Raw genomic sequence first — 13,548 nt, 5'->3', positions numbered from 1 at the left:
TTAACATTGGGGGGAGTGACATACATGTTGCCTCACTCTTGGGTGGGTGATGCATGGAGGTGTCTGGGTTGTAACACAAATGGGGTGCATCATGCATGTGGACAAGGTGATGCTCTGCACTGCCTGTATGTCATGAGCTTGGGTCATGCCCCTAGATTAGCCTTTAAGAATTCGTGGACCATGGCTTATCATGCTTGGTCTGTAACAAAGAAAAAACCATGTCTAGGCTATATGGCAAAAGACACTTCCTCATTACCTAAGATGGCGGTCTAGTGGTCCTATGGGAAGTGATAGTTATGGTCTAGTGCTTCACTCTCGCTGCATATATAAGCCCCTCCCCGCACCTGCTCCGCGATTTGCGTCGTCTGCTTCGCAGTGTACGCTTACCGCGGTGCCAGTTCCAGTCACAGTTTTCCTCAGCCCATTCTTGAAATCTCCTTACCGTAGTTCCATAGTTTCCCTGAAGTTAGCCGTGAACTTCCCAGTCATTTACACAGTATTCCATTGTGTTCGGTTTTAGTCGGCATTCTCAGTAGTTGTCTTCATGTCTGCCTCAGCACTGTTGCCGCGCTCATTCCTGTCAGCAGAATATTTTCGTTGAATCTCCCTCAGCTGTTTGAAGCTCGTTGTCTTGTCAACCAACTTTTATCGCAAGTATTGGCTGTTAATGTTGTTTGCGCACTTGTTTTAGCGTGCATTTTCCAGTCAGTTGAGTTACCTTGTTTTTGTGTGGCAACTGTAATAAGTTGTTCCCCTGTCAGTCAGCCTTTACACACGCTATGAAGTTCTGCAATCCCGTGACAAAGTTTTGAGTAGCCATATATTGGGTGTTACGATTTCTTCCAGTCAGCAGAACTAACTAGGGTCATATTGTTAGCAGTTGGAAGTTTTCTCTACTAATTAGCCTACAGCACATTACGCATAAAGCTAGAGTTTCATGTAAAAAAGGACAATACATTTTCTCAGCAGTTAACATTGTTCTGGCCACTTGTTCACACGCACATATAGTCGTTCCTCAGCTGTTGGGTTTGGGAAGATTAGGTGTTCTTGCACGTCAATTGTTAATGGAACGGCTTTAATTGTGCTATTCTTGCCAGGGATAGTTTCTAACTCCTACCTTGTCCTAATTAGCTCTCCCTCTCATATCACGCACACTAGCGGTCCTTACTCCCTTCAGAAAATTACATTTCATCTCCATTCTTCAGAACAAGCGCCCCTGCGTAGAAGCAGGATGGAGAGCTCACCAACAAATAACAGGTAACGACCCCTGAAGAGTTGGAGAGCTAATTCCTGAATTGGTGCATTAGACTAGCATATTGAGTATTGCTGAATGTTTGTTCTTAGATAACCAGACTACACAGATTAACAACGCACACTAAGAATAGTACAACCAGATTTTCCAGAGAAGTGCTCCCGCAGAGTTTGAGGTAAGCGTTACACTGTAGGCAGTCTTGTGCTTATGTGTCTGGTGGACCCTGCTCTACATCATTGCACTGTCAGTTCAGGTGGACATCATCGTGGTGGTATTGGCATTGTTTAATTAGAGACACCTACCTGCATCGGCTGATGACGGGGCTGCTCACTCCATGTCCCCGACTCCCTCTATTGCCTCAGTGCCTATGGTGGTGGCACATATCTCCTCCCATGGTTGGAGTTTTATGGGCGACTCCGCACCTCCACCTGTTGCCATCCCAAGGTTTCGGTTGGCAGGGGGTATACTTCGTACGTGTTGACGTAGGTCATCCCAGCGCTTACGGCATTGTTTGGGTGTGTGGGGTGTGGTGCCGACGGCACTGACTCTCTGGGCGACCTCTGCCCAAATCTGCTGTTTACGCTGCAGTGCTGGACGGGACATGTAGTTTGCGAACACCACATCTGCATGTTCCTGCAGTGTCTCTGCTAACATGGTGAGCTCCTCTCCGGAGAAGCGGTACTGGTGCAGCCGATCTCCCGTTTCTTTCACTGTTTTTGGCATTCTAAATTGCAACAGGTAGTTGTGGAGGTGTGTTGGAGTTCTGGGGGTCAGATGGCTCTTGGTTGTGGTGGATGGCAATGGATTGTGTTTTTAAAGATGGCCGCCATGCTCTTTCCCGTTCCTGTGCGATGACGCTACTTCCGGTTCCGTGTATTTACGGTCTGCGCTAATAGCGGTTACTGCTATTTGAGGTGACCGCTATTAGAGGTGACTGCTAATGCCGATGGCTTGGATGCCAGAGGAGCTATTTCCACTACAGACGATGCCGGAAAGGGGGATTTTTCGGGCTTTTGCAGCATGCCGGTGAGCTCATTACCAGCATGGCACAAAGCTCGTGCCCGCGAATTCATAATGGGCCGCTTTTAGCGGTCTATTGCCAGCTCGGACAAGGTAATTGCGCCAGGCCAGTAATGACCAGTACTTAGCGCCCAGGTCGTAATGAGGCCCCTTGTCTGCTAAAGAACCACGCCTTGAAACACTTGTGTATAGGCGCGTTATGAATGCCATATCATATATCACGCACGCAGACAAAGAAGCACCTCAGACGCATCCTTGGTGCCTGTCTGAAGGCGGTGTTGGATTCCACATGAACCAGGAAAGTGACCTTCTGGAATTCTTCACTGTATAGACGTCCACCGGGCTTTGGGAATCTATTTCTAAAGAACTATACTTTACATATCTTCGGATATACTCTCATTCTTTTTGAGGCTCTAACCCAGGCAAACAAGCAACAATAACTCGCTGGATAGTCTATTGTATTGCACATTATGAATTGCAAAAGCAGCACCACCCAAAGGGAGTAAATGCTACCTTGACGAGGGAACAAAGTATAGCAGTAGCCTTTCAATGCCATTCTCCTTGAGAAGCAATTTGCAGGGTGGGATACTTGAGCTTTCCTATTGGCTTCTGTAGGCATTACTCTCTGGATAGCAGTTCTAGAGCAGACGCTCTATTTGGTGAAGCAGTAATCCGGAACCTGTTCTCTTGAATTTAGGTTCCTTCCGCCATGAGTAGTGATGGTTGGTCCTCTCCCATAAATGTGGAGCAAAGGGGGCAGACGTAAGAATAAGCAAAAGTTACTCAACATAGTGACTACTTTACTCCTAGTCCTGAATGCCCTTTTCCACCATATGCCCTCCTGACTTCCTCCATACATCTCCCTAAATGAGTTAGTCCTCCTGGTCCTGAGCGTAAGGGGCAGAGTTGCAGGTGTTGCCCATCCTTGCATGACATTCTTAAAAGGGGAAGGGAGTGCTTTGCTGCTAACGGCTCCTGTACTATCCCACCCGGCAGGAACTTCCCTAAGCATGGCGGAAAGGGGACTTATGACTAGGAGTACAGTAGTCACCACAGTGAGTGCATTTTACTTTTCTGCTGTCTAATCACGTGTTTTCCACCTGTATTGAATATTTTTTCTAATGAATACATTCTTCCCAGATACATCATATTTGAAATCCCCTTCAGAGATACACACACACACATATATCCACACTCAAACACCTGGACCTGCGGATGGTGTGGTACTGACCCTGGCGAGGGCTGAAACCTTGGTTCCCATGCTGTTGGAGATCCCCAACGCCTTCCAACAAGTATCTGGGTTTAAGGTAAACCTTAGTAAAAGTGAGACTCTGAATATTTCCTGTAGGGTAGAGGCTGTGAACATTTTGAAACTAGAGGCTCCTTTTGCTTGGGCGGCTGACAAACTCAAATACTTAAGGATCTACCTCACACACCATTGTGAGGGTCTGTTCCATGCTAACTACCTCTCCTTGTTTGATGCCATTAGGACTGATGTGCGATTCTCTGGGATGAAGGCTATCTCATGGTTTTGGATGTTCGCAGCTATCAGGATGAATATTTTGCAGAGGTTGCTGTTCCACTTCCAGGCACTGTCCCAGCTCGCTACCTGGCCATGTTGCAGGAGGAGATCATGGGATATGTCTAGAGAGGGTGGTAAAGCCTGAATTTCTAAAGTTACTCTCTACAAAACCAGAGATAGGGGTGGGATGGCTCTCCCATATATACGTAGGTACTACTGGGCAGGCCAACTAAGGGTCATTTGGGACTGAATCAACCCGTCCTCTAAAGCCACTTCAATACCATACCTCCTATGGCTCTGTAAGGGGGATATGCCATTACATGTATATGAATGGCCTGCTATGGGGGTAACCTTGCAAGTCTGGGACGGGAGGTTTGCTTGGGCCTCTCTTCCTTGCCCTACCCTCTCACTCTTTTGCACTATAACCCCAGCTTCCAACCGGCCTACGATGGTGTGACCTTTTCCAACTGGAGGGTGGGGGGCTGTGAATTTCTGACACACCAGTTTTACCATGGCCAGATCCGATCCTTTGAGTCCTGGGGTGAAGGAGGGGTACAGATTTCAATATTGGCAGCTTTGGCACTGAGCGATGCAACCAAACAACCACCAAGCAGCTACCAAGACTCTTACTGGTTTTGAGAAACTTATATTCTCACCGGCCACCTCCAGGGTTCTAGTATCTAACCTTTACTCTTGCCTGGGTGGGGACGTAGGGGATTCTCTTCCACCTTATTCAATTGCATGGCATGTAGACCTTGGGTGTGAGCTCTCCCCTTAGGAGAGGACTGGGGTCTGGAAAGGTTTTAAGTGGGCTCCCAAGTGTGTCCAGGATGCTGAACATGGGTTCAAGTTCCTGGCAAGGGGATCTGATGCTGGATAGGATGAGACACATAGGAAAGGGTAATGTCAGTGGGCTGTGTTGGAGGGGCTCTGGGAATGTGGATACTTACATGCATATATGGTGGCATTGCCCAAAGGTTGTACGATGGTGGACTGAAATATATGCTTCTATTAATTGTATTATGGGGTCTTGTTTGCCGCTGGATCTGAGAGTTTGTCTACTAGGGGCTCTCCGGATGGGAGTGGACGTATAGCAGATTTCCAGTGAGGGGCTAGTGCACACGATGCACCTGGCAGCGAAGGCCGCAAGCGTCCTTATGGAGATTGTCGAAGCTGCCTAGTGTGTAGGACTGGTGGGCATGTCTGTGGTCAATATTGGCCTCGGACAAGGTTGTAAACCATACTCAGAATGAGATCCTTTGCCTTCCATCAGAGGTGTGGAGCGTTTTTGACATGCTCAGGCACGTAACAAGGACTCTACCGACCCTGCTCGATGGAAAACAATGGGGTTGCTTGAATGCCGTTAGGGATGTAGGCAATGTATGTGTTCCAATAGACTGCTGGGACTGCGCTCGGATTATGATGATCGCCATATGTGCTTCTGGTTGATTGGTACTTTGCACAATGCACCGAGTTGTAATGTTTGGGGAGGGTTTCATGTTTTCATTTCTTTTGGTTCTCTTCTGAATTTGAATTTGTTGCTCTTAGCAAGGCATCACGTGTAGTGGGATTTCTAATGTAGCCGCAGCTTTTGCAGAATACTGTATTTGTTTTTCTGTAAAAAAAATGGCTAATGAAAATGATTTCAAGCCAAGAAAAAGAAAGCTGCACTGTATTTTCACTCCCCATTTCACATTTTACGACTCATTCAAGAGAAGGTCTTTTGAATTCGATAACCTACTTCCCCTTCTGCCTTACGACTTCTAAATATCTTGGACTCCCCTTTAGCGATGTTCTGGTTGACCATAAAAGTAAACCTGAAGGCACTCCTGTTACAGGCACCGAACACTTGGGTATTAGTGGACTTGCTGCTTCTCATCCCCTCATTAGGACATGCATGCATACATACACCTCATGGTAAAATTGAACCACTTTTACATTTGTATAGGTTGTGCATATACGTCCTTATGTTGCTAAGTTTGTAGGGGGGAGCACTAACAAAAAAAAGTGAGCTTGAACTGTGATTGAAAAAAATATAAATTGCATTTGTTTTTTGTTTTTTTAAAGGCTTCCTATTTCTGAATTTTGTTTGGCAGTTTCGTGATCTTTTTCACTTGATTTATGTAGATATCGCTCCAGGTACCAGTTTCAGTACAGAGGCTCATTTTGAGCTGTTACATTTTCATAAATAGTACTTTCTCGTCCAAGCGCAATATACTTGCTGATATGTTTATACAAGTTTGAAAGAGAAAGGGATATTCCATAGATCTACTAAACGTTACTGTTAGGCCATTGTCTCCATTACTGAAGGTCCCTGGGACCAAAGACACCACCAGGGTTCCCCAATTTATCCTCTGAGTTTCTTTATTTATTTGGATTTTAAGGGTGACTATAGCAGGCGAGGTTAGAAAATCATGGTCAGTTTACTAAGGAGTAAGGCATGGGAGGATTAATGTCAGTTTCCCAGGCCACACACACAAACAAATGCTCATTCCGAATTTAATTTAGCATCCTGCAGATTGAGTTTAATTACTGCAGATGACTACATGTCCGATCTTCAGGGAATACACTTTTCCTTTGGTGTAGGAAAACGTAAGCATTTTGAGTCACACAGCCCTGAGTTAAACCTTTTATGAGTTAAGGTTCAGCACCAAGCATTTGGGCAAAAGTTTATATTTCAGTGTTCTCCCCATCCCTGGTTTCCATTGTCATTGTTCCAATTGAATTGGAGCCACAACTGCTAGCATGTAATGTATTTTGCTGCTTCTCATACAACTTACTTTTAATGTTATTTCATGTGTGCGACCAATGATTGCTTACAGTTTGCCTTCCTTCTGTTTGAATCAGCCTGTGTGCATCCCATGGGTGGACCAGTACCCTAACTCCATACTCTTTCATTTGTAGGGTTTAGACCTCAAAAACGCAATTAAAAGCCCAGAAAAACGGACACTGGTTTCCAAACCACCACCAACAACAGGGACACCTCGCTCTGCCGTAAAGCCTACGGCTGCAGTGCCTAAAATGGTTCCAGCGGTCGCTGTCGCCTCCACCACCACGAAGAGGCCAACATGTAAGCACACCATCTCTTCTGGGGATGTGGCCCCGTTTTCCATGCTGCAGAATTTCCCTTGTTTGAATAAATGCGTTGAATCTAATACACTTGCCAGATATTTGACATCTAGCTAACAATTGGTACATTTTAGGAGTAATAAGAGATGTGGCTGCTACAGATGTCTGTTGTAGTGTAAGACACCTTATAACTTCTTTATTGGACAGGCATGCTTAGTTGATCTAGGTTAAGAGTTCTTAAGAGTTCTAAAAAATGTGGTGCCCGGTCTCAGCACTGGAGAGGTTATGCTGTTTGCACATGAATCGGGAAACGGCAATGACGCTTATAAAAGTGAAATTCATTGCTTTGAGTAGTGATTTGCTTTTTCGTCTGATAATGGCCACAGTTTTGGGGAAATACGGTGGAAGGCTGTTCTGCTCAGAGGACAAACGGACTGTTGTAGGTAAAGGATCTGTGTTCCTCTTATAAGGTTAGCTAAGGGCAACAGTATCAATGCATTAAAGATTTGTATATAACATCGTAGGTTTTGCAACACTTTTTAAAATGCTGAGAAAGGGTGGAACAATAGTTTTGAGTTTGCAGTGAGGGCGTTGAGCATAAGAAAACGATTAACATAATTGTTGAATGAATCAGAAGTATGTTAACATAGGGTTTTCCTGGAAATGCAGGTAAAGTGTGGCACCCCTGAAGGTTTAGACGGATGGTTGTGTGTCGACTTGTAATGTTTTTTATTTTAATAAGTGTAATCAGTAATCACACTTTTTAACATTTGGTATATTGAGTTTGTTTCACCAGTTTAAACCATGATTAACACTTACAAATATTTGCATTGTTTTATACAGCACACGGCACATACTCCGTTTCATCTAGGTGTTGTAATCCAAAAATTAGATTTGAAAAGAAAGCACTTAACTAGTGGAGTATGATGAAAATGAGCCAAAAAAGAGGGGACACATCCTGTGGACAAGTAAAACATGGAGCGTACGGTGTTGAGGCTATTATAGGATGAATGAGGTGATATTGCTGTAATTCTATTCTAAGCAGCTGGGTATTTCTGTATTGTTGGACTATTGCACAGAAGTATTTTAATATGTCCATTCTTGTTACTGCTTTTCCATTGCTGCCCGCCAGATAATGTACCCAAATAGTTTCTCGTACTCGTATATTTTTCGCTTAGCCTAGAGTATAAGAGTTGAGCAGTAAATGAAGCACAATACACGCTCGTTTATGACCTCGCCATCATGCTATAACCAGTGTACAACCTGCACAATTGAATCTTAAGCACGAAATAGCAAGCTATTGTCACACAATTTAGAAAGAAATACTGAGTTACATATCGATCATGACTAGCTTCCTGCACCCTATAATAAGCCTCACCACAGGTAAAGTACATCTAGGGATAGTAAACTGCAGTATACTGCAATACAAAATAGCCCTAACAGTAATTGCACTACTATGCGCACTGCTTACTTCCACACATCCACCAAGACCACACAACTTGCAGCAAAACCAAGTCACAAATAAGATGACAATACCAACACACCATCCCCAAATTTCCTCAAAATGTACTAATGGCTCATACATCCAGATAGGTGCAGTCCTAGCATGCCTATTATGCACTAGACACCACCCACTACCATGCCCCTCGCCTTTCCTACCCAAGACACCAGCATTTACTACAACACCTGCCAACCACACCACTCCTATGACCATGCCCATTCTAGGCACAACCCGCCGCCTTTGGCTATCTAACAGAAAACACACATCGAATCCATGCACCAGACCCATGCCAGGTACCCGAAAAAATTGCAGATTATCCTCCCGTACCACCAAACTACCTACCTCTCACCTAGAACCATTCCCAGCCCACACATTTTCAACGCACAAAAAACAAATAATCAAAGTGCCCAGAAACACTCAACCCAATACCAAATATTCTCCAGCATGGGGTCTGGCATGGATTCACATGCTCATGAATATTCCCCGTCGTCAGGCTGGGAATCCTCGGTAAAGAAAAAACCAGTATCAGTTTCGTTTCTGATCTGTCTTTCGTAGTAATAACCAATCACTGGTCTCTGCGTCATACTGACCACAGCCAATGACTGCCCTCTACCTAAGCACCGCCTCTGGCAGCCATCTTCAGATTTTTACCGCACGTTCATGTGTTGGGATCCTCGTGCTATTGCTCTCGAGCGTTAGTGCTATTTTTTCGTGCTTTTTCACAAAAACTTCGATTCTTTCGGTCAAAAGAGCCTCAAGCTCCACCGATCCTACATCCGATCAACGGGGACCCGTGTCGGATTCATCTGTGCCCCTCAAGGGTGAAGATTTCGTCGAGCTACACTTCGGAGGACTCCAGAAGCTTCTCAGGCCCGGTCTCGGAGATGGCCCAGGAGAAGGGAAGCTCGACGCCCGGAAAGCTGTTCAGGGCCTGCCCTGGATGCCAGCTGCAGAACGTCTTCAAGGAGGACGAACACTCTTTCTGCCTTTACTGCCTTCATGAGGACAAGACGCACGTGGAGAAGGACTGTGCGTTTTGCGGCAACATGTCGGAACGGACCATGAAGGACCGCCATCAACGTCTCGCCAACTGGCTGGAGGGTAAGAGCCCGTCTGGCGAGAAGAAGAAGAAATCCGAGCGGTCTTCTAAGACCTTTGAGGGCGCCCCGGCGACGGGGGCCCAACATAAGGCCAAGCACCGCGAGTCCGCTGGCACCGGGAGCGCCGAACGGTCGGGCTCTACGGGCGCCAGGCAGGGCGCACCCTCCCCGGCACCATCAACCACGAGCCAACGCTCTGGGTCGGGTAAGAGGAAGGCCGAGCACCCGGCGAAGCTCCTGGAGAGGCCCCGGTCGAGCTCTAAGGCAGAGGAGGAGCGTGGCAGTGCCCCCTCCCTCAAGGATAAGGCGGTGAGCGCACCTAAGGTGGTGAAGGCCTTGATCCATCCGACCAAGCCCTCTATCGAAACGGTCGCGGCGGCCCTGGCCCAGCCTGTGGAGGCTGCACCAGTGGTGGCGACCTCGGGGCCCAGAATCTCCCTGCCTCCTCGGAGGGAGTCTTCTTTTGTGCCCATCGATAGGACCCCCATGAAACCCTCCGTGGGGAAGAAGAAGGGGGGGCAGGGCGTCGTTGTAGATTCGGCCTCAACCTCAGAAGAGGAGCTGATCGAGGTCTTAAGCCACGGCCTAGGCGTGGAACAAGACCAGCCCGTCGGAATGGGCCCCGACGCAGGTGACGACGACGACATCGTCGAGGATACCGACGGGGCCCCTGCTCGCCCGTCGGATTCCCCTCTGCAAGACAACTCGGCGGCCATTTTGTTGGCTATACAGTCCTTATGCTCCGAGATAAGGACGAGACTACCGTTACCGACGGAGGAACCTCTCCCGTCGGGGGATCCAGAACCGGGACCTTCTGGTGTTCCCCCTACCAAGAAAAGAAGGATCCATCCACCACCTCCTTTTCAACCGTCGCGCCCCGTCCAGCCCTCCTCCCCGTCCACCCGAGGGGATGATACGGGGACTGACACGGCAGCGACGGGTACGGACGACGAGGCATACGACGAGGATTTTCCGTCGTCGCCTCCCACCAGGGCTTCTCCGCCCGACGAGATTGGATCGTTCCACTCAATGATCGCCAGGGCATCCGAGCTTTTCCAACTCTGCCCTGAGGAGAAGAAAAAGGAAGGCTTCCTTTACCAACGGCGCGAGGCCAAGAGGAAGACGGTCCTCGCAGTGCCTCTGTTGGACGACATTTGGGATGAGGGCCTTTCCCTCCTCAAGAACCCTTCCACGACGCCAGCGAAAAGAGACCGGTACGAGAAAAAGTACCGGGTCCCGGACTCGGCCCCCCTATGCCTCCGGGCGCAGCCTACCCCGGACTCCGTCGTCTCCGCGGCAGCCAGGAAGAAAGCGGGGGGGGGTGCGGCCTCCACGTCGACTTCCCCGCCGGACGGCGAGGGAAAGAAATTGGATGCTATGGGACGTAGAGTCATCTCGTCGGCGGCGACGACGATTAAAGCGGCCAACGCCTTGGCTATCGTGGCCCGCTACGACAGGGAGCTCTGGTACAAGATAGCTCCCCTGCTGGATTTTCTGCCGGACGACAAGAGGGCGGAGGCCCTTGAGATCCTGCAGGAAGGTGAGGTGGCCTCGGACCACGCCATCACCGTGGCGACGGACATCGCCGACACTGGGTTCCGCCAGCTGGGCAACGGCGTTTGCCTTCGACGTCGTGGATGGCTCAAGGCTACGGACTTTCGGCAGGACGTCCAGACCAGGGTCCTGGACATGCCCTTCGACGGGAACAACCTGTTTGGGAAGACAGTGGACGATTCCCTTCAGGCCATCAAGGCGGATACTGAGACGGCCCGGGCCCTTGGAGTACTGCAGCAACGGCGGACGCCCTTTCGGAGCGGCGGAGGCAAGGGCGCCTCCAAAGGTTCCGGCGGCGGTTTCGCTTCCTACCGTCAAGCGGCCCGCTCGTCGTCGCAAGAGGCCTACAGAGGACGAGGCAAGTCTGGCGGACCCCGCTGTCGTCGCCAAGGAGGTCAAGGCGGCAAGGCCGCGTCCAAGCAGGATTGAACCGGCCGTGGGGTCGGGCCCCCACCGAAGCACCCCGGTGGGAGGCCGGCTGGCGGGCTTCGTCAGCGTGTGGGAGTCCATCTCCACCGACCGTTGGGTGCTGGACGCCCTGGCCCGGGGCCACGCGCTCGAATTTCAAAAAAGGTGCCCGCGCGTCCCCCCCGTGGCCAGGAAAGAATTTCACGTCCCTCAACTTCTCCTGGAGGTAAGGGCGATGCTCAGAAAGGGCGCCATCGAACTCGTCCCAAAGAGGCTTCGGGGCTCCGGAGTCTACTCGCGATACTTCCTCGTGAAGAAGAAGACGGGAGGATGGCGCCCCATCCTGGACCTGCGACGCCTGAACAAGTTCATCAAGGCGCAGAAGTTCCGGATGGTCACCCTCCAGCACGTCCTGGGTCAGCTGGAGGAAGGAGACTTCCTATCGTCGTTGGATTTGGAGGATGCCTACTTCCACATTCCCATCCTAAAGGGGCACCGAAAATTCCTCAGATTCGTGGTCCAAGGGCGTCATTACCAGTTCAAAGCCCTTCCCTTCGGACTACGGTCGGCACCCAGGGTTTTCACCAAGTGCCTCGCACCGGTGGCGGCGCAGCTGCGCCGCGAGGGGATTCACGTCTACCCCTACCTGGATGACTGGCTCATCCGCGCCAAGACGAGGGAGCTCGCCGTGGTCCACACGGCAAGGACCGTCCAACTCCTCACGGACCTGGGATTCTCCGTGAACTACGCCAAATCCCACCTGGTGCCCGCGCAAGTCGCACTGTTTCTGGGAGCGAGGCTCGACACAGTGTCCCTTCTGGCCTCCCCGTCGGAGGAGAGGACCAGGACCATCTTGGGCAAGGTGCAACGGATGTTGGTGGCCGACGCGGCCAAGGTGAGGTCCATCAAGTCCCTCCTCGGGATGATGTCTTCCTGCATCTACCTCATTCCCATGTGCAGGCTCCGGATGCGCCCGTTGCAAGAATTCCTGGATGCGCGCTGGATCCAGACGACGGGCAGCTTCGAGGAAAGGATCAAGCTCGACGAGAGTTTCCGACGAGCGATACGGTGGTGGGGCACCCGCGCGCATCTGACGGCGGGCATGGACTTCCAGACCCCAGCCCACCAGGTGACTGTGACCACGGATGCCTCCCTAGAAGGGTGGGGAGCGCACACCGAAAATCTGCACGCAAGGGGACTCTGGCTCCCGACGGAGAAGTCCCTGCATATCAACGTCCTGGAGCTCCGTGCAGTGTTTTGGGCCCTCAGGTCCTTCCTTCCGTCCCTCAAGGGCAAGGTGGTGAGGATCTTCACCGACAACACCACCACCATGTTTTACATCAGGAAACAGGGCGGAACCAGGTCCCCAGCGCTGTCCAAGGAGGCGCAGGACCTGTGGCATTGGGCCGTCGCCCAAGGGATTCTTCTGGTGCCGTTTCATCTGGCAGGGATAAAAAACACCATCGCCGACTCACTCAGCAGGGAGCTGCGCTCGTGCCACGAGTGGGAACTACGGCAGGATCTGGTGGATCGCCTCTTCCGACGGTGGGGCACACCCCAGATCGACCTGTTCGCGACGGCGACGAACACCAAGTGCCGGAGGTTCGCCAGCAGGTTTCCCCAGACGAGGAGCATGGGCGATGCTTTCTCGTTCCCCTGGGAGGGCCTGTTCCTCTACGCGTTCCCTCCCTTGCCTCTGCTAATCCGGCTCGTCAACCAGCTCAAGAGGTCACGGTGCAGGATGATCCTCGTCGCACCTGCGTGGCCGAGGCAGATATGGTTCCCGGACCTTCTGGACTTGTCGGCGTCCCCGCCAATCAAGCTGCTGGCGGACGCGGATCTACTCTCCAGGGAAGGAGGCGCCATCCTCCACCACGACCCGAAGTCGCTGAACTTGCAGGCCTGGCTCCTGCAGCGCTAGAGTTTGGAGGATACGACATACCGGCCGATTGCAGAGAGGTTCTTGCAAAGGCCAGGGCGTCCTCGACTCTTAAATGCTACGGACACAAATGGAAGAGGTTCTCTGTCTGGTGCCACGCACAGAAGATTAACCCTCTACGGATTACGGCTCCCCAAGTACTGCCGTACCTGCTGACGCTGGCCAAAGCTGGTCTGGCACACG

At 50.5% G+C, this 13,548-nt stretch overlaps 1 protein-coding gene across 30 annotated transcripts in view; it reads left to right on the top strand.

Annotated features, from left to right (window-relative positions):
* MAP4 (microtubule associated protein 4) overlaps positions 1 to 13,548 on the top strand; it is a 2,534,981-nt gene that overhangs the window by 1,797,134 nt on the left and 724,299 nt on the right. For all 30 annotated transcript variants that reach the window (XM_069645850.1, XM_069645857.1, XM_069645873.1 and 27 more), the window contains one exon: positions 6,699 to 6,864. In XM_069645850.1, coding sequence (XP_069501951.1) covers positions 6,699 to 6,864 — 166 coding nt within the window. The remainder of the gene's footprint in view (positions 1 to 6,698; positions 6,865 to 13,548) is intronic.

Source organism: Ambystoma mexicanum, chromosome 2p (genome assembly GCF_040938575.1).
Source record: "Ambystoma mexicanum isolate Mex_15411 chromosome 2p, UKY_AmexF1_1, whole genome shotgun sequence".
Lineage (NCBI taxonomy): Eukaryota > Metazoa > Chordata > Amphibia > Caudata > Ambystomatidae > Ambystoma > Ambystoma mexicanum.
Note: the sequence above shows the minus strand (reverse complement) of the source record. Positions and strands in the feature narration are given on the sequence as shown.